Below are 25,193 nucleotides of genomic sequence, written 5' to 3'. Positions count from 1 at the left end.
GCCTGTGCTGGTGGGTTGAGCAGAGGAAGGATGTGACAGCAGGCTGGATGTACCACTTTGCTTCCCCCACAGCTGGGCACCCCGTTCCCAGCCCCATCACCCCATGGGCAGGGACTGCAGCTCTCACCAGTGCTGATTGAGCTGATGCTGCCCTGGGAGCCGAGAGCAGCTGGGCTCTCACAGCCTGCCCTTTGGGACGATGGCACCATCTGCTGCAGAGCACCCAGGTGCCAGGTCAGAGCTTGGCTCTGAGCAAAGGATGCTGCAAGGGAATCAGCCACCTTCAGGGAGCTGTATGCAGTGGCTGTCTCTGTTCCTCACCCTGTGCAGTTTCCTCCATGGCTCCCAGAGCCCATCTTGGTAGGACAACTGTGTCCTCCCAGCAGCAGGAAACATTTGCACATCCAGTTGTCACCCATGGAAGTCCACAGACACAAGATGAGCACAAGATCCCTCCCTGGTACATTCAGCAAAGGCAACAAAAGGCAAGTAGATTAAAAAGTCCTCAAATGCTAAACATAAGCAGCTACAGAGAGGCTGTAGGAATTCGCATATCAGATACCACAGCTGCACAGTCAGCTCCTTGTCCATTTCTGCAGAGTTTCACTGTGCAGCGCTTGGCAGCCCCACAGCATCCCACCGCCTGTGTGTGGGTTCCTGCCACAGCGGTGGGTGCTCAGCAGTCCCCAGCTCACAGCATACCCTGTGCCACCTGCACAATGGCTCTTAGGAAAAGAAAAAGGGAAATGAGTGGGAGAGAACAACATGCAATAGTCATATTTTTGCTTTGCATTAAGGTTTGTTTGTCAAGTAAAATTGCCATCTCATGGGGCTTAGAGCACTGCAATGCTGGGATATTTAACTACCTACCTTTCAAGATTTACTCCAGCCCCTTAGTACAGTCTGAAACCATTCTGGAGATTGTTCCATCCCCCCTGGAATGTTATTATTTTAATGACATATTTACAGCCCTAATGGATGTCCTTCTTAAGGATTATAGCCCTGCTGTTAGAAATTTTTTGCAGGACAATGCTTAGACAATGATAAAATAGCTACTGGGGAGCCAGTGTAACAGTGGTGCAATTCACAGTGCACCACATGAGTTGTTTCCACAGAATGTATGAATGCAAACACAGAAACATGAACGATTACGAATGATTATAATTAGCGTATGACTAATTCACTGGGCTATTTTGGTTTCCATTTCATTTAGAAAAACTCTTAGGACCATACATCATCTGGGAGAACGGTATTACAGACCGGCATACAAATCCCTGAGTTTTCTGGTCTAGTCTCACTGGCAGTTTCCGATAACTCTGGTCATGCTGCAGAGCATACTTAAGCCATTGAATGAGCCCAACTCTTTCCTATGAAATCCTGTTCCAGACTGACCGCCTCCCTGGTACAAGCCCTCACACATGCAGCAGTCTCTGCCCAAATAGCTCAAGGTTTGGGTCCCTTCACTGAGGAACACAGTGCTGTAGAGGAAGAGTCAGATCCCAGATTTAGATTTCCATGTAGAAAGCTGGCACAGTGCAGAGCCAGTTAGACTAACATAGTGTTGAGGTTTGTGTCCAGATCTTCCAACAGAACAAAGAAATGAAATGGCCAGGTCCTTCCAGAGCCCTTCAGGAACTACCTACTCATCATATGACTGTCACAGAAGTTTTGCAATAAATCATACAGCACTAATGATCAAACTACTTAACCATGGAAAATTTCTTTAATGCTACCTCATGCATTAATGAATGATCCATTAATTAATTCAAATTATTGAACACTGGCCTTGCTTTCCTGCTAGGCTAGAATGACTTCATGCCAAACCCAAACAGGAGAGTGGTGTTTAAGCCATCTCTGCAGTCGTGATGGGCGTGACAACCCCGGATACCCATGGGCCAGCAGCAGCCAGTGCTTATTTGCTGCAATGATGCTGAGCAAAGGAGAAAGCATGATGCTGCTCCAGGCTGGAATGATCTGTGTGGTAAGAGGGAGCAGGTCCCTTTACAGATCCAAACCATCATTATGTCTCACCCAGGGGAGACCTTCAGCCTTGAAGGTCCTTTGAGGTGACCCTTGACAGTTCTGAGAACAAAAGCAGATTTGCAACCACTGGCCGGCCGTGCTGCTCCTGCAGGTGCTGATGCCTTCGGCACAGAGGAGAGCAAGTCTCTGATGCATAACCACTGTGCTTTTTAATTTTCCAGGGTAGTCAGTAAAGTCTGGAAAGCTTTTAGACCTTTTTTTTTTTTTCTGCAAAAGTACTAGATTATTGATTCTATGCTAAACCAAATAAAAAATCTCTTTGGATTGTTATGAAGAAGGTATTAATGTAGTATATTGCTTGATACATGAATAAGTTCACTGTAGTGTCAATCACTTAACTGGCCAGTAAGGCAGTGATACCCACAAAGCAATGGTTAGAAAACTACAGGTGTTTTGAACATAGCCAGGAATCAAACTGCAAACATATAGCTATGGGGCAACTAGTTACACACAGGAAAGAGTTGAGATGTGATGTTTGATATTCCATATCGAAAACAGCATCCAATGCTTAGAAGCTGAAGCTGGGTGCATTCAGCCTTAAAATAAGCAGCAATTTCCCAGCTTGGTGGGAGACTAAACACTGAAAGAACAGAGAAGCCTTTAAAATGAGATCTTTCTGAATGGCAAGATTTCATCTGCATCCAGAAAAATGTCCTTTACAAGTGCAGGATCATGTCAGCCTTACTGTATCCTGGGGAAAAAGCTGCACATAGCAGTTGGACAGAAAGAAATCAAGTGTCAAAAAGAGCAGGTCAAAAAGCAAGGTAAAATGAGTAAAGAAGGAGCTGAGATCTGAGCTCAGAGTTTCCCATCTCACACCTTTTCTCCAAGGGTCTTGGATGCTCATGATGCAGAGCCTCCCATACGAGTTTGATCTCACCACACTGGCAGAGGAGTGCCCAGCACACCCAGCTCTGTCCCACAGCAGCCCACTCCCTAGGGAAGCTGAGCCTCTGGAAATCACGGAAACTTCAAAAAATGGTGGATGATAACCTTAATCCACAGCCAGGAAAAAACACAGCACTGATTTTAATGGAAGGAGAATTAGATCAACTCCAGCTACTAGGGAAAATCTTCCCCAATAATTGTCCTTATAATGCAAATCTCTGTGGCACCAGCCACCAGCATATTGTTAGCCACTTCCATATAGGAGTTCAGTAAAATGGCAAAAATCCCACAAGGGAGGAAGCATTATTTCCTCCCAGTACAGAGCAATAAATGAGAAGGTGAGAGTTGAAAGGACTCACCCTTAGTCTTCCTGAGCATCGCAGCAAACGAGCACACTCTCAGCTTCGTCCCCTGTCTCAGAAAGGAGTCAGCCCCTTGCATTGTCCTTAGGGCCGGGCTGGGGAAATACAGGGCACATTATTAAAAAAGAAAGAATAGCTCCTACCTAATAGCAACTCCCATCCCTTTTTTTTTTTTTTAATGACTAGGGGATCAGGTGTGACACTGAAGCGATATATATGGGAGGGGAAATTTAAAAAAACACCACAAGCGTAAGGTGTTGAAGATTAGCCAATTATACATTCAGGGAGCTGTGTTAATTAGAAGCTTTTCAAGAGAAGAGTCAAAGGACTTTGCAAACACAGATGGAAACCGATTTTAACAAGCAGTGGTAAGTCCCAGTGTTGGAGAGGCATCAGCGATGTCCTCTGCTGGCATCTCCAGTTACTACAGGGGAGGGCTCCAGCCGAGCCTGTGCTACACCAGGGCCAGCAGCCACCCACCACTGGCAAGTGCAAGCCAGAGATTAGTTCGATTGTTTTTTGGGGGAATATTATGATATTAAAATTATTAATAATGTAGCCGGGACGGGTAAAGGATTATTCCCTACATAACTGTCATAGCTCTTTGTGAGACCTCAAAAGCACCTGGGTCATCTGATCACTCAGAAGTGGCCCATCATCAGTGGCTCAGGGAGGAGGAATTGTTTTTTCCTTTTTCTTAATGACCATGTGTAAGACAGCAGCTTTATGCACTAGTCAATAGAGAATCAGGCAGTTTAAGAGGATTTGATAATAGCTCACACCTGAAACAGGGGTTTTTTCCTTCAGGCAGGGGGAGGTGCAGAGTAGAGAGTGGAACAAGTCACAGATAATTTGCTTGTTCTTTACATATGGTCATAGTAATCTCCTTTCCTGCTTAAGTCAGGGAAGCTTAGAACATAGATGTGGATTTGTTTACGAGTATCAAAATGCGTTCCTTTAAGTGTTACATGTGCCTTCTTAAAAGGGGCACATGAAAACAATTTAAGAATTAAAAACCCCTCAATAATCTAAGAGACTGACCAGAGCTGGTTTAGTTTATCCCCAAATGAATGCCAACTTCGAGGTAATTCTTGAGGTTTATTGTACTAACCAAGAAAAGATGTAAAATTATGTAAATGATGTAAAATGAAAGACATCCTATCACATGTGCAGGCAAAAGTGCCTTCTCAGCAGAGACTTGTTCACTCTATAGTTGTCCCAGATCTTTATTTTTACTTCCCTGAGATGCTTCATGAGGAATACTACAGGGAGATGACATCACTTTTGGTGAATTGTACTGCATGGGGCTATGAGGTGGAAACAAGGACTACAAACACTGAGCTGTGACAGATGTAACACCCCCCTCACACATGCTCCTCATCCTAAATGGGTATGCAATGTGGAAAAAAGGGCTCCTAAGAAGCATCAGAGGGAAAAAGCTGCCCAACAAACAGGAGATACTGTCTGAGAGCCCAAGAACTGCTGACTGCCTGCCGATGTCCCAGCCTGTCCTTGCCATCCATGTAGTTACACACCAGCAATAAATGGACATGAGTTTTTGACACAATAAACATCAGAGACCTGAGCAGGAGCTTCCAGACTCCCCAGGAGCACAAGTGCTCTGAGTAATAAACCTTGCAATAAGCCTTGGTGTGATGCTCAGGACACTGCACAGCATTCCCCATCTCCTGTGGCAGGCAGGGTGAGATAGCTGCATTTTGTCACTCCATGTCCCTTGGCACCTCCTGCAGTGCACCCAGCTCCACCAGCCCGCCTTATGGGTCTCGAGGGGTTATGAACGATACACTGACCATCAGCACCCCCAAGTGTGAACTGGGGCCTGTCTTGGAGTTTAATCACTTCATGAAAATGCAACTTTCAGTATTTCACTAGGATCTCTCCCATCTGTTAAACATCATCCCAGAGAGTTCAGTGACACTTTAAATGAAGCTGTGAAGAGATGCATTTGTTTTAGATGTAATTGGACAGCTGTTTTATTATGGATTAATGAACTATGATAATTAAAAAGAATCTAGTTTTAGCAAACCATATATTAACAATTACTTCTAACTAAAACCACAACTAAGCAAGTGTTAGAGAACTTTCATGACAATGACTGGAAGCAGAAGATGAAAAAGCAAAACCAGTGAGCTGCATTGGGACAAAAGGTGCCTTCAGGCCGGGCTCCGTGCACCAGGCACAGGATCACCAGGCTGCCCCACAGCAACAAACCCATTCCACATGCCCATGCTATTACTCCACATCACCACTGTCTCCTCTGGCCCAAAGCTCCTTTTGGCCCATATCAGTCATCAGAGTCTGCTCACACTCCTCCACCTTCCCAACCCCTCTTCATGCTCATGTACCCCCTCTCCACTGGCCATGGGATCCCAGGAGGGGCTGGGGAGGAAGAGGGGACAGTGATGGCAGCTGGCTTAGAGGCAGAGATAATCAACCTCTTTATGGCTGCAAAACACATTTCAGACTCTTTTCCCCCTGCCCTGGGTCACTTTGGCCAAGGCTGTTTGCCCTGGAGGCATTACACAGAATGGCTGCTCTCTGATGTAGGGCTGCATCCTTCCTGGCTGCCAGGAGACAGCCCCATGGCCACACCAAGCACCACAAAAAGCTGATCCTGAGCTGGGGAGTCCTGCGTTCATCCTTCCCACACTTTGCAGTTTAGAAGAGGTTTCTGTATTTCAGCAGAACCCAGTGCCAAAGACCAGAGGCCACAGAAAGCAGTGGGAGTTTCCTGGTTCATATGGAGCAGTTTTTAAGCAGTGAAGTCCTTGTCCTGAGACAGTTTCCGTGAAAAAGCTCCAAAGAGTTAAATGAAGACAGGTACATATGCAACATGTACACGTGCAAATCATTTATCTCCTGTTAAAATAAATCCGTTCCCAGTCATTGTGGCTTCTCAACAGCTGCCTCCTGATCTTTTTCCACTTTAGCCCTCCATTTGGCCTTCTTTTCTGTGTTAATCCTCAGCAGTGTGTGATCCTTTTTAGCGGCCTTGAAAAGAAATGGTGAAAATCATTGCATGCACACGTTTCCCATCACTAAATTTCCTCACATTTGCATCACTCGCTTTGACACACTACTGTCCTTTTTGATATTTTGAAGTGACAGAAGTTAATGTGTTTCCTTGTCTTATCAAATTTTCAGCATTTGCAGCTCTGATTAGCAGGAAAATTACACTGTAAATTGTTTACAGGTATGCTGGGACATGCTAGTCAGGCTGGAGACCCTTCTTCCCTACCAGTGGGATGGGAAAAGCAAGTGTCACAGCTCATGGTGGCCATGGTGGCACTCAGGCTAGGTGGGCAGGACCGCAGGAGCCTCATGACCTGTGGATACAGGGAAGGACCAGGCACCATTGACATTGTCTGAGCTGCCTCACAACCCTTGGACTGGCCTTTTGCTGAGATACCATGATACAGAGCACTGCGTTGCATGAGTTTATTGCAAAGTGGGTCAGAAGGAACACATTAACCAGCAAGTTGTGCTTCCCTATGCCAATCTCTCCTCCAGAGAATGGGGTGATACAGATCCTGTGCAAATATTGCTTATATGGACTTAGTCTCAAACCTATCTGTCACCCTCATACTTGTTTACAAGGAGAGCATACATAGGCCATACATTAAGTAGATCAGTTCACCCAGAAACAATACTCACTTCTTTGCCTGTGATTACCATGGCCAAACAGCCCAGCAAGGTCAGTGCAATCATGATGTAGCAAACCTTTATCCTGGCTCTGTTCCTTGCTGCATCAAGGACCTCAGACCTGTGGAGGACAGAGCAGAGTTTCCATCCTGCAGCAGCATGTATGAAATGAGATCATGGGGAGCTGGGCAATGGACCCTCAAGTCTTCCAGCAACTGCCTATTAACGTACAATGTGCTTCAACCTTCTCTTTCTGCAAGTGCGTAGACAAGGACTCAAAAAATTAGCCTATGGGGAAAAGATTTAGCCACCCTCCCATGCAGGTGGGGTATTGCTATTCCCAACAGTCATCAGTAACAACAGGAATAACAAGTCCTGCTCTCCCACCTTCTTTTATTGCATATGAGAGTGAACACTTGAAAAATTACAAGAACAGGGAAGTCCATCGTGATAACAGAATTATGAGGGTCCCACCTTTGGGTGTTGCTGGGCAGGGCATGGGGTGCTGCACAGCACCAGGAGACACTGGGGTCATGTCATCAGGCCCAGGCAATGCCACCCTCAGTGGAATAAAAGCATACGCATGACATTTTGGCTAAGAGCAACGGAAAGTTTTCACACAGCGAAGAGGCACAGCAAGCAGTGACCGGGTCTGTGGCCACATCCCCATCCCAGCTGCACATGGTGCTTTGCAGGCCTGTCCCGCTGCAGCGTGCCCCTCTGCTAGGCAGCTGGCATCAGCCCCACAAGCATCTGCCCGTGGTGGGAGGCTGAGATGGGTTGGAGCAGATAACCACACCATCCATGCAGACTTGTCTTCCCAAGCAGCTGAACAGCCACAGCCATCTCTGGGAAATCTGCACCACCTTCCATGGGTGACTCATGGCATTTATCCAACGATTCATGCTTGCAAGAGGCTGCAGTGTGGCAATGAGTCACTCATGAAATCGTATCCAGCCATAAATTTACTTACACCTGCAAGGGGAAGGCTGGCTGGAGGAGCCCCCAGGAGGTCACAAGTCAGGAAGCATTAGGTCTCCAAAACGGCACGACAATCCTTTAACAAAACACCTCAACAAGGAGGTGGTGAAACCATAGCCCAGATGTGAGGAACTCATTGCAGACGTCTGTCACCAAAACTGTGTATAGCCCAAATTTCTTTTTAAAATTTATTCAGCATTATTAATTGCTAATCAGTAAAAACTACCAAAGAATGCGAAAATCCAAAGTGGATGATATTTTACCATGGTGACTTCTGAGTTACAAAGCCACTTGTCTTGCAAAAGACACTTCAGCTTAGTCCGTAACTTATAATACCTAAAACAAATCAATCCAGTTTACTTCACAGGACATGACAAAAAGTGTGTGTTCCCCAAAATTCAGATTATTTTTGGACACCAGTAGCAGCAGGCCCTGTCAGCATGGAAGAGCTCTAACCCTCACCATGTAAGTACAGTTCTGGGTAGTACAGACTGGTGTCTCAATCTGCACATTCACATCCTAAAGCATCGTTCACACAGGTCTACTTACGATATGTACTTGGGAATGTCCTCTTCTTTCTTAAAGTGTCCTGCCCATACTAACACCTTTTTATCAAAATTTGTAGGACTTCTGTCACTTTTGAAAGCTTTGAAACCTACAAAAGATTTTATAGAAGACAAGAGTGAACTAAGCCTGAAGAAGAGAAGAGGAAAAAATTTGTCATTACAGAGGGAAAAGGATTGAAAGTTCAGATTGGCACTTTACTATTCCATGAGAATCTTTCTAACGTCTACTCAGCAGCTAGTGTGAGATGCTTTGTTACGTTTGCAGCTTATTTAATTTTGCTTTTTTTTTTTTTTTCCTTTAGTTTAGGTAGGTTTTAAACTAAAAATGTCTTCTAACCTTCCTGATTAAGGGGGGAAAGGATGCGGGGCTGAAGTCACCCAATCCCACAGCATGCTCTCACCCTTCTAGCATCTTACTTTTAAATGGCCCAACTAGTGAGTTAAGCAAACTGCCAGCAGCAGTAATAACTCCTTGACAGCACAGCATCTCCTTCTAAAAGAACTGATGGAGAGACGAGGTCTGTTAAAATACAGCCTGGTGGGAGGCTGGCAGTTGTTCTCATGCAAGCTGGGTGTCACATTACTGTACTCTAATGATGATACATTACACCCCACCAGCCTACCACGGTGATGCCATTAGTATGCTGTCACCCTGAGCACAATGAGAAAGGGATTTTGGCTCCTCTTGATGGAAACAAGCCCAATGACAGGCCATGATGAGAGCACTGGCAGGGAGACCCTGCAAAACCAGGGTAAGCAATGGCCAGCTCAAATCCTGGCTTTAGCACCGCACACCTGTAGGTCATCTCAAGGTAGATGGGACTGCTCACACACCCAGGAAGGTGCACCCAAGATGCTAACCTAATGCCCTGTGCTTGTGAATGTGGGATGTTTTTTAGAAATGCTCCATGGGTGACCAGGGCCTACAGAAAAGGATGAACATGAGGATGCCCCCAGTCTCGGTGTCCTGCACTCCCTGGCTGTTGCAGGATTGCTGGTGCATCACTAAGGGGAAATCACTGCCACTACAGCACAGGGCACAGGGAGCACCTCTTTCTGCCTGTGTTGAGATGGTGAAATTACATTAAGTGCCTTTACCCCAGGCCTGCTCATGCATGCCAGGACTTGTGAATGGCTGAAAAATCCCAGGTGTAAATCTTGGCACACAGACCCCCGGGTAAATCTAATTTTCTGCTTCTCCTGTTTCTCTTACAGAGTGCTAGTGAGACCAGGAGAGCTACCTCTGAAATATCAACAGGTGTCTGAATCAGATCTGCAGCAAGAAGTAACACAGTTTGCTGAAAGGACAGGCTCCATCCCAGGGAAGACAAGAGCAAAACCCCATGCTGGAGACCCACAGCCACCCCACAGGAGCACAGGCAGCCCCACGCAGCCCAGCCTCACTAATGTAAGGAGCCTGCAAAGGCACTGTCAAGGAGGTGGTGGTACAGATTCAAAAGAGAAAGTATCTCCATGCCAGGAAGCCTGCCCATGTGGGAGCTGCCCCTGCCTGCTGCCTGCCAGATAAGCCAGGGCGCTGCCTGCTCATACATGTACAGCTGTTCATGTAATCTGGCAGGGAGTGTCAGGGGGAGCAGAGGGGTGCAAGTCTGCCACTCGCACCAGCCCTGCACATGCAGGGACGTGCACTGGTCCTCCCCTGGAAACCTGGCAGCTGGGTAGGAGGAAGAACATTTATTTACTTTTTTAATTAACAGATTCACTGACATGGAGTATTGGTTTGTATTTGCTGCCATAGGAGGAGGACTATTTAAACCAAAACTTTATCCCTGTGCACTGTCAGAGGTCTCAATTTGCTCCGTGTCTCAGGAGTGTTTGTAACCCCAGGTGAGGCAGCACTGCAGTAGCACAATCACAGACAAAAATAAGGAACATTTTCTCACCCTTTCCTTCAGATAACCTTTCCCTCTGTCCTGCAGCACGAAACAGTGACCAAAGCCTTTCTACCCACCTGGATTAGCCAGCTGCAAAGTCTCGTCCTGAGCACCCTTCGCTTTGTCACCCATGGCTCTGGCAGGGCATGGGACCAGCTGAGCCACCCTCCGCCACAGCCCGGGGCTGTGCCCCAGCAGCCGCCCCAGCATCCTGCCCTGGCCAAAGCCTCCCCACCAGCCTGGGAGCACGCAGCAGGACCGGCAGGAGCCCAGAAGGCTGCTTCTAGGAGCTACTAACATAAAACTACCCCTTCCTGTAAGAAGGAAGTAGCATGCATTTCCACCCTGGCTGCCAACAGTTTTCGCTTGCGTCATGATGACTAGTTAAATTTATCTCCTGTGTTTACCAAAATGACACACCTTCCAAGAAAGGCAGGCAGAGATCACCTCTGGGGCAGCTCACACCCAGCCCGGGCTGTGCCCCAGGTTCTCCATCCCAAGGAGCTGCTCAGGAGAGCAATGAGTATCTACATTATCTACTCAGTTCTTACTATGGTAGGACTAGAATGGGACAGCGTGTTATATTTGTCCAAAGATAAGCTTAGAAAATTAGAATTATCACAGCCAGTTAAGCTGTTAGAGTTCTTGGTTGTTCTCAGCTAAAAAATAATCTTGCAAATCAGTTGTGTTAAACAGATATTTTGAAGAGGAGCAGCATTTCCCCTATCTCAGAAGAAACGTGGTTTGGCAGAAGGAAACTAAAACCAACGTTTATGGCTATAAATGCAGACGGGGAGTCCATCTCCGATCCAAACTGCAAACTTTTCTGGCAAAGAAATAGATTTCAGATATATTTCAGGTTTAAATCAGCAAGCTAACAAACTATCTCTAAAACATCAGGTGATGTAGTTTTTGTCAGTCGGTAAAATTGTCATTGAAATGTAGCAGTACCTATAAAGTATTTGTCCTCTTTGAATTCAATCTCCACAAAGTCTGGATAGTGCTGGATGTTTTCCATAACATCAGCTATTCTAACCAGAGAATGGACCAAAATCAATCCTATTTTATCATTTTGACATTTCTCCTGCATTTTGCACAAAATTCTCCCTGATGGGTCAGGAAATAGAAATGCAAAATACTTGTCTCATTTGGAGCAGTGGGGTATTTACTCTCCTTAGACATCCAAGGCTCTAAAGCTGATTTACAACTAGAGAAAAAAAAAAAAACAAAACCAAAACCATTTGAAAGGGAAGAAGCAGTTGCTGAAAGGAAAATTTTCAGAACTATTTAGTAATACTATCAAATGCAATATTGCAGATAAACAAAGTGTGTCTAAGAGCAAGGGGAGGAACTGCAAGGGAATAGAGCTTGGGATGTTGGCAAGGATATTCTTTGAGGGCTGAAAGGATGAAATATGTGAGACAGGTGCAGCTCCAGCCACCCAGATCCTGGCCCCAAGGAAAAACTCTTAACGTGTACATTTACCATCTTTTGAGAACACAAAGTTACTGAGAAAAGAAGACACACGGTAATGACAAGCATGGTTTTTCCTCTTTCGTGAAATCTCCACAATGCATCTGGACATAATACAATGTGTTTAGCTTAATTTGCTTGTAATTTAGTAAAGCAAATTAGATCAATTTCCAGATTAGGAATCCATACAAGAAAATAAATGGTGGTTTGAGCTTCCAGCTGCAAATGAGACCTGCCAACAAGCAGAAATCAGTGGATGTGATTATGCTGGAAGAAGCAGAAGGGAAACCTGGTAAAGTCACTGATGATATCTGTGTCCTGCTCAGGATTTCTCTGATGGAAGATGGGAATGAGGAGGAGGAAAGGTACATTTATAGCATGAAGTTCACAAGGCTCAGCACTCCTGAGCATCCCCGCAAGCCCCCTTCTCACCTTGCAGAAATGCTGCTGAGCGGAAAAGAGACAATGTACACCCAGACATCCCTTGCTTCCCAAGCTGGGTGGGCAAGAGGGGCTAGGAGGGCAGTGGATGGGACATGCTGCCACGATGGTCATGTGGCACTTGGAGTGGCTGGACCCCTCAGGGCCTCCAGCTTTGCAGAATATTAGAGCATTTTCCCTTTAACAGGCACTCTCCAGAATGTTATTGCAGAATTGACTGTCCTTATGTCATGTCTGATTACGGATTTGAAGAGAAAAATAAAGAACGTTTTTATTTTATCTTTTAGTTTCTCAAATGCAGAGAAAATCTTGGGGTTTTCAGGCCTCTGGTGCTTATCCACCTAGGGGTTACCAATTGTTTCCTCTAGAAGACACACTAGCTAACAGCTGTATTAATCACATCTGCTGTGAGCAAAAAAAGCACTTCAGGATTTATTATGCCAGCATTTAGAAGTGCAAAGACACAGAGGTCCTCATGAAACCACAAAGGCAGTTACTTTTCCTGAATTTTATTTGTTTCTTTGGCACTGTGAATGCTTAATGCTGGGGTGAGTTTTACTGCAGTGCATGAAAGCTAATAAAAAGCTATATACACCACTGTGTTAGGAAATCAAACTTTCCCTTGTGCACTGTGGATGTCTCTCTGACCCAGAGCATCTTGAATCCCTTCCTAAACAGGAGAGAGATGCAGAATGGTCTTGGACCAAGGTAGTCTTATGTGCAGCCTGACAGCCTTAGTCCTCCTTAGAGACGTTTTGTGCCTAGCCCAGTACATGCATGTCCCTCCCTGCCCAGGTGACAAAATATCCTCATAAGGCCCATCCATTCACTCCCCACACCGAGCTATCGCTTGATATACCCATCAGTGACTCATTAGCAGAGTGCAACCATTATTTCATAACCATTAAGCTCACAGACAGGGAGTTTATTGTATAGCATTAACAACTTGTTCAGAGATGCAGAATTAGCAAAACTAGGCTTAAAGCAACATCTTATCCTCCTCCCACATCCTTCTGCCAGGAGTAGAGCAGGACCCCAGCTCCTCAGTAAACCCTGGACAGTACAGATAACAGCTCACACACTGACTAACTGTGCAGACATCCCCCAGGCTTCCTCTGACCCTCGCTGCAAGGGGAGAGCACAGATCTGAAGGTTTTTGAGTTACAAAGGAGCAAGCTAGCTCGGAGAGAGCAGAGGATGGTTTGCAGCTGTGGTGGTGCTGCAGACTCTTAACATTTCTGTTTTCTGTATGCGAGTGACATGTAGTTGTAACACTTGCTGCACACTGGTGCCAACACTGAAGGAGGAAAACGAAACACAAAACTCCCAGGACTCCATCCTGGTTCTGCAGCATCTTCACAGCCTTTCTGCCACCTCGGACTCTGCTCTTGCAGCTGACTCCACAGTAAGGACTAGCAGCCAGTCATCCTCCCCTCCCTAAATGTACACAAAAACCTTTGCAGAACTGGAACAGAAAGGCCACAATATAAAGTCAATTGCTCTTTGATTTCTGACTGACTTTATACTGTCATTCCCAGTACCTTAATTCTGATTATTGTTGACGTATTTCAGCAATAATAAACTTGGATTCGGGTTCTCTTCACCTGTTCTTTTTCTGCTTTAAAGAGCCACAGGAATGAAAGGCTTTATTCCTCCAGAAGCCCCAGGTTCCCACACATCTCTTTACGTCCCCTCGTTAATTTTCATAAGATCACACAACAATTTGAGTCATATACACAAAAGAATTTATAGGAGTATTAAATCTAAATAAGTATTACTCTGTAAAACTGTTTTTATGTGTAGTGTCCTCAAACCCAAATGGCTCTGCTTTGCATGCCATGCAAAATTTTTACACAGGGTCTGTGAGGACAAGCAGAAGGTAATCTTATCTTTGCCTTCCCCCCATCTAATTAAATATGCAGCAGAGCTCTGTCTTCATTCCTAGACAAGATAAACAAGCAATCCTGGATGGGCTTGTGGCTCATGAAATTCTAAGTGAGTCAGGAAATACTCCTCCATGCAACTGTGTATTCTACAGCAACACAATTTAACACAGCAAGAGCAGTGAATTGCTTTGAAATGTCTCGCTCACCTGCAGACTCCCAGCCCAATAGCCTGTCCCTCCTCTCCAGGGTCCCCAGGAAGCAGCACCCCCAGGGCTTCAGTTCTCTCCAGGTGACTCACATCCTTCCCCATATCAGGAGATCGGCTACCCTAAGGAAACTCAAATGCAAATCCCAAAAAACCAAAAGCTCCTTAACTATTTCTCATCAAGGCCAAGTCAAATCAAGGGAACAGTCACAACATCTTACAGCAAAACCAGACTCAGAGGGTTTGTAAAGGGATCTGAAAACACGCATCAATATGAGACTTTATTCACTTCAGGACACTCAGATTGATTTTTTTATAATCTTGAGTGTTACCAGTAAAATAAAGCATCTGCTTAAAGAGAGCAGTGACAACGAAGGAGTTCTTCCCCTCTCTCTGTGTTAAATTTCAGCTTTGTTTTTTAAAAAAACAGATCAGGATTCCTCTATACAGTTACTGAAAGGTCCTGCATTTTCTACCAATATTGTTACTATTCCTCCAGATTTGATAGTATCACTAACATTTGAAAATTTTTGCCTAGCAACCATAAATAAGACACAAAACCGTAATTACAAAAAACCCAAAAACCAAACCCACAAACTCCCACGACTCTCATAAATCTTGCCTAATTTACACCATATGAGCCTTCTGACATCAGTTTCTTAATAGGGAAGTGTCATTAATGTAACACACATGGTATTTTCTACAACAGAAGCACTTATTTTCACCAGTTGGAAAAGATCTGAGCTCTTTCTCTATGTCTGCCACTAAGACAAGACTTGGAAGGATTTGGCTCTGAGCGTGTCGTGTCTCTGCAGAAGTGCCCAATGTTGCAAGAATAAGGATCTCCAAATGATCCCTATCTAGGAAGATTCATCTTCTCTGCCATTAAGTACATTTATTCTTAAGAGATTTAAACCCCCATTAACAGCCTGAATGTTTTGCTGCTTAAGGTGTGTTCACCTCTGGAACAGCACAAGAATCCACTCTTACTTCTCCTTATGGTAATACAAATGCCTACAAACAAGGGACTTGGCTGTAGCCAAGGGGCCCCATAAGCCAAACTTGCTTTGTTCCCTTCCATCAGCTTCAAGCTTTCAGCTAAGGTGAAACAGAATATTTCACCTGGACACAGGAACGCAGTTTTGAATTGTCTTAATAGGAGCCAAATTCTGTGGAGTTTGTGAGCTGGACCTAGAGTTGCTAATCTCTGCAAACAAACACTAAAAAGGGACACAGAATGGGTCTGACGTGCCCTTGGTACAAAGTGCAGGGTTTATAACAGCTGGTGTCGGAAGGACAAAGCTCATGGCAGCAAAACATAACTCAGTCACTGTTCTGGCAAAGCCCCAGTATGACCTTCCCCAGAGTTTGGGTTGATCACACAGAGGCAATGAAATGGCATGTTACCTCAGCACAGGGTGACTTTGGCACATGCAACAGGGCTGAAACATGGGGTGGCTGCCTAACTCCAGTTTCATCATGGAGCCAGATGCAAGCAGCAAAGATCCCAGGACCCCCAGGAAATCCTCCAGGGTGTTCAGTGTGTTGTCATGAAACTGCAGCTTTTACAACCAAGAAAATTAATGCAATGATGTGCTTTGCACCAGGCCATGATTTCTGGAATAATGCACAATTGGACCATAGAGAAAAAATGTCCAAAACCCCAAAAAGAAAACAAAATCACCAGAATCCTAACAATTTACATTTTGACCTAGTGTTTGGAGAACCATTTAATTTAAACGTTTTCCACACCTGTTTCCCCAGCTGAGCCTAAGAAACACACTGACAAGGACAGACTCATTGTTCACTTGTCATTTAATGACTTTCTTTCCTGAGAAAAATGGCATTGTCTTCAAAACCAGACTCATTTAGAAATTCTTCAGTCCATTAGTCAATAGTTTAGGGAAAAAAGAAACCTAATTTAAAAAAGATTGAACAATTCTTTGTGGAAATGTCTTTTCCCTACAGTTGTTTTAATATAAGGAAGACTTACATTCTTTTCAGATCCTGTGGAGAAGTCATGTACCATCGATCAGGCCAGTAAACCTGCCGAAATCGGTAGGAGCCCCTGCACTGTGGGGTCAAATTTCCACTTTTAGTGACTGGCTGAATATGTATGTGATCAATACAGGAGCAAATGTATCCTGGGTAACACAGGGGGAGGCACTACCCTGGGGAAAGTTTGTCCCAGCAATGCACACCACAGTAATCCATAACAGGGCTAGGTGCCTCCTCAAATTTATGAACTGTCTCTTGACAATCCCTTTAAAAGGGACCATTAAAGTCTTTCAAACACTCCTGGGTGAGACACAGCCTAGCTAGCTATAGGATGAGATTTACTCTCAGCAGCTTTTATGTGACCAAAGGGACCATCAGGGAAATGCATCTCCTAGAAGATTCACAGTCCCTCAGGTGCAGTATGGAGAGGGCAGGAGAGTGAAAATCTGTCACACAGGGCTTTGCATAGTGGTCTGGGTGCTTTGGTGAAGCAGCATTGTCTCGGTGCCTTGTTCAAACCACTGGCTACATCTGCCTGCACTCAGGGACTAGCTCATGCACGCTGCTGTAGGGCTTAGGCTTGGGCTGGTGACTCCTCTGCTCCTTGTTTGCACAGTGCCTTGCACAAGGGAGGTACTGGTGCTCCTACAGAGTATGGCAAAGAAATAATGAGGAGGAAGGAAATGACACACTTACCCTGAAAAGATATATGATAGCATTCTCCTGGCAAAGGTTTGAGGTTTGGACAATCGCACACTTCGCTGGGTAAAAAACTGGCTGGACAACCGGGCCCAGAGAGTTGTGGTGAATGGAGTTAAATCCAGTTGGTGGCCGGTCACGAGTGGTGTCCCCCAGGGCTCGGTGTTGGGGCCACTCCTGTTTAACATCTTTATTGATGATCTGGACGAGGGGATTGAGTGCACCCTGGGTTAGCAGATGACAAGAAGTTGGGCAGGAGTGTTGATCTGCTCGAGGGCAGGGAGGCTCTGCAGAGAGACCTGGATGGGCTGAGGCCAACTGGAAGAGTTTCAATAAGGGCAAATGCCGGGGGCTGCCCTTGGGCCACAACAACCCCCAGCAGCGCTACAGGCTTGGGGAGGAGTGGCTGGAGAGCTGCCAGTCAGAGAGGGACCTGGGGGGGTTGATTGACAGCCGGCTGAACAGGAGCCAGCAGTGTGCCCAGGTGGCCAAGAAGGCCAATGGCATCCTGGCTTGTATCAGGATTAGTGTGGCCAGCAGGGACAGGGAAGTGATCTTGCCCCTGTACTTGGCGCTGGTGAGGCCGCACCTCGATTCCTGTGTTCGGTTTTGGGCCCCTCACCCCAAAAAGGACATTGAATGACTCGAGCGTGTCCAGAGAAGGGCAACGGAGCTGGTGCAGGGTCTGGAGCACAGGTCTGATGGGGAGCGGCTGAGGGAACTGGGATTGTTTAGTCTGGAGGAGGCTGAGGGGAGACCTCATCGCCCTCTACAACTACCTGAAAGGAAGCTGCAGAGAGCTGGGTTTGAGCCTCTTTAGCCTAGTAGAAAGTGACAGGACAAGAGGGAATGGCCTCAAGTTGTGCCAGGGAAAGTTCAGACTAGATATTAGGAAGCATTTCTTTACAGAACGGGTTGTTAGGCGTTGGAATGGGCTGCCCAGGGAGGTGGTGGAGTCCCCATCCCTGGAGGTGTTCAAGAGTAGGGTCGATTTAGAGCTTAAGGATATGCTGTAGGTGGGAACTGTGCTAGGTGAACGGTTGGACTAGATGATCTCCAGGGTCATTTACAATCTAGATGATTCTGTGATTAGAGGGGGCCAGGACTGCAGAAAAAGAAAATCCATCCTACATAAAGAGGACTTCTTTGACAATAGCACAAAGCTGTCCTGCAGTTTCTGGACTGTGTATGTCATGGAAACACATACACCAAGACATTGCAATGAGTCTTACTGAAAGAGCAATTTGTTCAAGAATAGAACTTATCATAGATATATGACATGTTTCCAGTGTGCTACCCACATTAGGTGGGCAGCTCTCGTTTGCTTAGACTGCAGTAAAACCTTTCTCGCAAGTGCAAATATTATGCTTGGAGAACTGGAGATTTGCAAAAAAAAAAAAAAAAAAAAAAAAAAGATAAGTTGAAGAAGGAGGTGTCCAAAGTGGGGATGGTGTCACCATGTTCACACAGAGGTTGGTGAGAAGACTGTCTAGGAAAACTGGATGACCTCAAGGGCTTGTGCTGTAAAAATGGGACAAAGAGCACACAGTGGAGGGTCATCTCTCTGGGGCTAAGGATGAGGATTTCTGGCTGCATTTGTTTAAATTAGGGTGACTCCAGGCTACCAAGCGGATGCTGCCATGGAAAAAGCAGATGAAATTTTAAGATATACAAGCAGCATCATTCCAGTAGAGAGAAAACAGTTTTAGTCTTCTCATATGTCCGGAATAGCCTGCACTGCCCTGGTTACTCAAGAACAAAAGGAATAAAGGAAGAAATAAGAGAAATGTGTCTTTTTCTTGGCTAACAAATACAAATGAAGAGGGATAATGGTAGATATCTCTCTGAGAAACTCAATGCCAAAGAAGGGCAGTTAGGCGCTAAATCACACCGCTGATACCTGAGCAAAGGTGTTAAGCTGCTCATGGCAGATGACAAGGGCTGCACCTGTTCTGGTGGTGCTGTTGGTACCTTCCAGCAAGGGGGCAGGGGCTGTCTCCATCCTCATGGTAGCTAAAGAAGCACACGTGGTAATACAAACAGCCAGGCCACGCTCTCCAGGCTCCTTGCAGCGCTGCTGGGCTGGTTTAACTTTGGGCCTTACCTGCACAGTCATTAGTGTTTACAAAACAAGTTTCCAGGGAAGCAAAATTACACACCAAGGAAATAATAAGCAGCAATATAATCAGATGTGAGAGGGAGATCATTTCATTACCTGAACCTGGCCTCATTATTCACCATTTCCCTGGCAAGAGCTGATAAATGCGGACTAATGAATCTTAGCGCTCCAGACGAGTGGGAGGAGTGCTGGCTCAGTGCTGCCACATGCTAAGCAGGACCAGAGAATCCACTTTCATCTAGAAGTCCGAAAGGTAAAATATGAATTCATCTATTGCAGCACTGCAGTGAGATGAGAGAGGGGCTTTACCCGCTGCTGGCTTGGTCTTACAGAGTAACCCAGGCTGTGGGAACGCTGTGGCTTCTATCTGGCCCAGGAGCAAACCGAACCCCAAACGTCCCAAGAATAACAGGGGATCTGCCACGTGGTCTGCACACACTGGTGATAGGTGCAAGGGCCAGAGTTGGCTCTTTAGGGAAAGCCTTCCAGAACCAACTGTATCCTCTGGAGACTTCCCAGACTGTCCTGACAGTTAAGTATCATCCTGGTCCTGCTCATGACACAAGGACAACATCAACAGAGAAAGAGGAAAGAGCATTTACACAGAAAAACACCGTAGCAGGACATTTGCCCACTTCTGTGGCACCTTTGTTTCATCAACACAGTTATGCGTTGGCTACTGTGGCCATTCCTCCCTTTAAAAAAACAGGGAAACAGAAAATACATCATTCAGTGTACACAATTATTAAAAAACAAACAAACAAACAAACAAACAATGAAACCATTAGAAATAAAACAATTAGAAAAGGCAAGCAAACCTCTTTAACATAAACGAGTTCTCAGGGTTGCAAAGATTATAGATTTTTCTATACTTTCTGCATACCTCACAAACAATGTGGCCCCCAGATTTCTTGTGAAAAACCAGAACATTTGGCAAGGCTCCTCTGGAAGGAGCTTAGACACTAACCTCTAACATAAGATGAAAACCTATTCAGAGAGCAACACGCATGTCCTGACATTACAGGGAAATGCTGCCCTCATCTGTCTTCCAGTGACAGATTTTATTTTCCTGCCTACCATGCCTAAACCATTCATCATTGCAGAACAAAATTGTGACTATTATTGCAACCAACTGCAAGTCTGTGCCTGGACCTGTATTTACAATGGAACCATTAAGCCACACTGTTGTCGGTGACTGGAGTCAATATGGCCAAGTTGCTGCAATGGAGTTTAAATGTAGAAGTTTCTTAAATCTCTTTATTGAAGATAGTGTCTTGGCCAAAAGGAAAAAAAAAAATGCCTTACTTATTCTCTATAAAATTAAAACTGACCAAGGACAAAATTAATCCCTAAGTACTGAGTACTGGGAGTACTGAGAGGCAGCACTGGGGTTCAGCAAGAGCAGAGCAACCCCTGCTCCTGCAGCAATTTGCACACTAGTGCAACAGCAGCGATTTAAGGATCTGGATGCCTGCAGCCCAGCCTGCCACAGCCAGCCACAGGGCTCAAGACTGGTTTGCCTCTTTCATCTGCACTGGTAAATATCCAGTGCACGCACACATACACGCAGAGTAGAGGCACATTTCAAGCACCATCAGTGGCCCTCAGGAAGGTGAAGGAGGAATTGAACGTGCATTCATATTTCATACAAGTATAAGCTTTGAAGTTGGAAAATTCAATCTAGCAGATGAAATACAGCACTACCTAGTTCTTTATGGGTTTGGAGTGCAGAGAGAGCATCTGTTAAACCTGAGAGACAATGCCCCTGGACAGCCAAGGTCCTCAGAAAGTACTCTGGCTCATGAAAGTGCAGATCACAGTAGGTATCCGTTACCATTTGCAGAGCTCTGAAGGAGCACAGCTCTCAGAGTAGATAGAAGTGCTTCTCTATCAAGAAGTCTTTTAGTTCTTCTGATGAAGTTAGCTCTGCCGAAACTCCAAGAGGAGCTGGAAAGTCCAATTCTGCTGGTTCATGATTTACTGATATTTCTCCTTGCTTGTGTCTTTCCCCCAGACTCCCATTCCTTTTGATTATATTTTGTAAATCCTGGATTAAATCAAAGTCTGTGCCTCCAAAATTGAATGTATAGTTGCCCAACATCTTGTACCTGTCTTCATGCTGGCAGTATTTTATTAACATATACGTGTGGCTACAAGCTGCCTTGTACGCTTTTTTTTTGTGGCTGCATGAAGGGATCTATCCTCTCTGAGCACTGGAGTAGACCACGCACCATCACTGAAATTGCACCCACCTCCTACGGTAGCTGCAGTGCCCTGGCCAGCCAAAGACTCCTCAGTGCTGGGGCAGAACTCACCACCTCCATCCCCACCAGCCACATGTTCCTAGCAGGGTCAAAGCCTCCTCTGTGCTGAACCCTCATTTGCAAATGAGTCTACTGTATTTTTCATCACCATGAAACCGTGTTTGTCTCACAGCTGTGGGAGTTCTCAGAGGGTTGAAGAACCATGTGGGAGGTCACAGCATTTCAGAGAGTTAAAAAAAAAAGGGGTTGCACATGTGTCCCTTGCTAAAGAACCTCCCATGCCTGATGTCCCTGGAGGCAGCGACTTTTGTCCAAGACTTGGCTCAGTGACTGGGTGTGCTTCACTATACAATGGCAGTGACCTTTTTTCTTTGCATCCACTTTAAGTGGTGGCAGTGGTGAACAATAGCTCTCTGATTTCATGCAAGCTCCACAATTCATCTTTTAAAGTGAATTATCTTTCTTTATCTTGGTTTTATTAACACTGGTGGAGAACTGTTATCCTTCCCAGGGAGGGAAACTGGTGTCATTGGTGCTTGCTGCTTGTTTCAAATTGTGGAGCTCAGGCTGCCCATAGCAAAGCTAGTCATGCTTTCCCTGCTTTATGGTATATAGTAAGAAAGTCTGCACCAGAGGAAGTTCTGCCTTCCTGATTGCTTGAAGAGAAATAACGAAAGTCCGGAACTCAGGAGATTGTGCACTACAGGGAGAAGTCCAGATGAAACTGTGTTCAGGCTCTGTTGAACATGAATCTGTTTATGCCTGGCAGAGCACGCACAAGAGAGAGAGAAAATTCAATAGGTTTTTCTTGGCAACCATCTGCATTTTCTTGTAAATGAGTTAAAGTGTGCAAATATGAATCACATAGTTCAAGGTCTGCTCTCCAGGATAGCTGTATGAGATCACACTAAAGGTCCAGGCCAGGACAGTATCTTGTCTCTGAGATCAGCCTGGCACAGACTCCCAGGGAAGAACATAAGAGTAGTAGAAGCATTACAGACCCACTTGCCTATTATTCTCAAAGTCTCCTGAACCAGAGGTAGTATCTTTGAGGATTTTTTTTTTTCTTTCTTTCATTGGTTTTTCCAAATTATTTTGAAGTCATGCAACCATTTAGTACCGACATCTTTTGGCAAGGAACTCCACAGATGGACAAAACATTCCTCCGTTCACTTTAAAGCTGCCACCTGGTGAGTTCACATCTTTCTTCTGGTTGTACAATTATTTGAAAGAGTGAATAGTCATTCCTTATTGGAAGAACCAGAACTGGAGGGGTGGTGGGAACAAGAATCTCTGAAACTGGATCTGGCCAAAAGACTCAAGATGAAACTGCAGCTGCAATCAGCATGAGCTGATGAACCAGGTTAAGTTCACACTGGAGGAAAATCTCTCACCACATGCAGTTCAGATCACAAGTATTTAATTTCCCCCTGCATCCCTGCTGGGGCAAGAGAGAGGACAAGGAGAACCAGAGCCAGGAGCTAGTATTCTGCCTGTACATGCCCTGGACCAGACCAGAGGTTTGGTTGCAACGTTCCATTCATATACCCAGTTCACCCATATTTTTAGAGACAACTCATCTACAAAAATCAATGAAAAACTTACATGGAAACAATCAGGTTTTTATGTAGGCTTATTTCCTCATTTGTTTCATCAAGTGCCACTTACATACACCCCCTAGATTTCAGTTCATTTTTTCCCCTCACCTCTACTGTCTACCCAAAAGGCGAATCTACACAGAGGATCTGGAGTTTCCCCTGGGACTCACAGGAACCTGAGATTAGATATTGGCTCCCAGAATCCTGTTAACAGAGGGCCAAACATTAACTTTTATAGAATAACTAATATCATTAGGGTAACATTTTTTTTTTCTTCTTCAAAGGGTCCTGCCAGCATTTGCCTTATTTGCATCAGAGAGCTAAATTGGAAAAGATTTTCCTCATCCTTCAGACAGTTGTAACAACAATTTCCTCATTCTAATTCAAGAAGTCAAAATGTCAACCTTCCCCTCACTCCCCTTAAAAGTAGCTTAGACTGAGAAAATAATTTCTTAAATTTCAAGAGGTGTTTGCTAAACTTAGTATTTTTCTTCTTTGGTACTTTGTGGCCTGTATTTGCCAACATTCCAAAACAAAGACCATTTGGACTAAAAAGCAAACAACATCAAAATCACTGAAACCAGGTTCTTCCAACAACGTAAAGCCTTTTGCCCCAGTAATTTCTTTAAGGTCAGCAGACATTATTTTGTTTCAAAACCAGTTTCAGTTTGATCATTTTGGGATTTTCTGCTGGATCAGGTTTTGTGGAACATTTCCAACACCTTCCAAAGGCGACTCACAGGAAATAGGTGATTTTGCCCTCAACAGATTGACTCTGCAATCACCTCCTCACTCCTGTGCAGCTCCCCAGCAAGTCAGCTCTGCTCACATGATGGTACCTCTCACTTCTCATTCATCCCTCTCCAAACAGCCTTGTTACAACTGTGCAGCAGATGCCCCATCCCTTGGAGCCTGACTGCAGTGCCATGGTGCCCCACACCTAACACAGCCACGGCCACTCATCTGAAGCCAAATGACAACACGAAGCCCTGCCATAGACCCTGTAAGAGATGAGAAATCAGGCCTGTGAGAAACTAAGAAAAACAGCCTGGGAAAGCAAAAGTTGAGGCTGATCGAAGAAATGCCTCAAACACTCGCAAGACAAAACTATGAGTCACAGGGCGCATTCTGTAGAGGTCAAAGCTGATAAGGCTGCCCGAATAACACAAGATCCAGCTGGACGTGCCAGACCCACAGAATGATGGAAAATTAGATTTAAAGCTGAAACAAGAAAATAAAGCCTTCTATTAAAGACATGCATGCTGCTTCTGGGTCTATGCTTCTTACAAAAGGATAATTTAAAAAACAAAACAAAACAAAACAAACCAGGAAGGAGACACCTCTGCCAGGCCACATCATCCACAGGCATGGAGAATGAGAGCAGGGGCTCAGCTGAGCTAAGCTCTGGGGACTTGGAAGTGGGGGTGTACAGAGTGTCACAAAATTGCAGTGTGGGGCTGGAAAGGTCCATTTACTGGGACAACTGGTCTGCCAAGATAACCCGTGGTCAACTTTAGCCTGCAGACTTCAGAGTGGCTTTAACAGTGCAGCCGTACTGCTACCGTAACGCTGGGCTCGAAGCCACAGAGGAGCTGAACGGGAGCAGCAGCTATCTCTCTCACACACCTGGAACTGGATAAAAGAAGACCTTTCGATAGGGCCAGTCTGATCTAAAGCTCAGATGCTGTTCAACGGCCACCAGCCAGGCAGGAGCAAGTGCCAAATGACGCAGCTTTACCACTGCTGCTTGACAATGCAGTCCCTGGAGCCACGGATCCGCGGGCGAGCGGCTGGGCACCCCGGCTGAGCTGGGTCGGGCTGGGGGGCCGCGGTGACCCCTCGCAGGTTCCCACTCCCCGGGGGCCGGGAGCGGAGCAGAAGACACGAGCACAGGCTGCTCTCTGCTGGTTAGCACACCGCCACGCAGCCCTGGCGGGGAAATGGGCTGTTGCAAATAGATGATGGGATAGAAATGAAATTAAATTCTTACTTTTTAGTTTGACTTCATCCTTATGAACAGTCTCTGCAATAGAAATAACTTTGGGGTTTTAAATTTGCTTTCATAGGCTTGGATACTAATCGCTTTACATACATATAGAAATGCCAGATGAA

General features: G+C 45.4%; 1 protein-coding gene across 1 annotated transcript; it reads right to left on the bottom strand.

The window, feature by feature from the left end:
• Positions 1–5,276: 5,276 nt before the first annotated feature.
• Positions 5,277–10,831, bottom strand: LOC141964687 (protein FAM162B-like). The gene is made up of 4 exons (XM_074915370.1): positions 10,476–10,831; positions 8,487–8,592; positions 6,969–7,077; positions 5,277–6,305 (listed from the first exon to the last, which is right to left on the bottom strand). The coding sequence occupies exons 1-4, from the start codon at positions 10,771–10,773 to the stop codon at positions 6,198–6,200; spliced, it is 621 nt and encodes a 206-aa protein (XP_074771471.1). The 5' UTR covers positions 10,774–10,831; the 3' UTR covers positions 5,277–6,197.
• Positions 10,832–25,193: the final 14,362 nt, after the last annotated feature.

This window comes from Athene noctua, chromosome 11 (assembly GCF_965140245.1).
Source record: "Athene noctua chromosome 11, bAthNoc1.hap1.1, whole genome shotgun sequence".
NCBI classification, from domain to species: domain Eukaryota; kingdom Metazoa; phylum Chordata; class Aves; order Strigiformes; family Strigidae; genus Athene; species Athene noctua.
The sequence above is the reverse complement of the archived record's forward strand: the minus strand, read 5'-3'. Positions and strand labels throughout refer to the sequence as shown.

What these genes read in the sequence shown, in the direction of transcription:
- LOC141964687 (XM_074915370.1), bottom strand. Translation starts at nt 10,773, where the DNA reads ATGACGCAAGCGAAAACTGTTGGCAGCCAGGGTGGAAATGCATGCTAC. An exon ending in GACATTCCCAAGTACATATC is followed by an intron (nt 7,078 to 8,486) that starts GTAAGTAGACCT and finishes TGTCCTCCACAG; the next exon opens with GTCTGAGGTCCTTGATGCAG. An exon ending in TGGTAATCACAGGCAAAGAA is followed by an intron (nt 6,306 to 6,968) that starts GTGAGTATTGTT and finishes TTTCTTTTCAAG; the next exon opens with GCCGCTAAAAAGGATCACAC.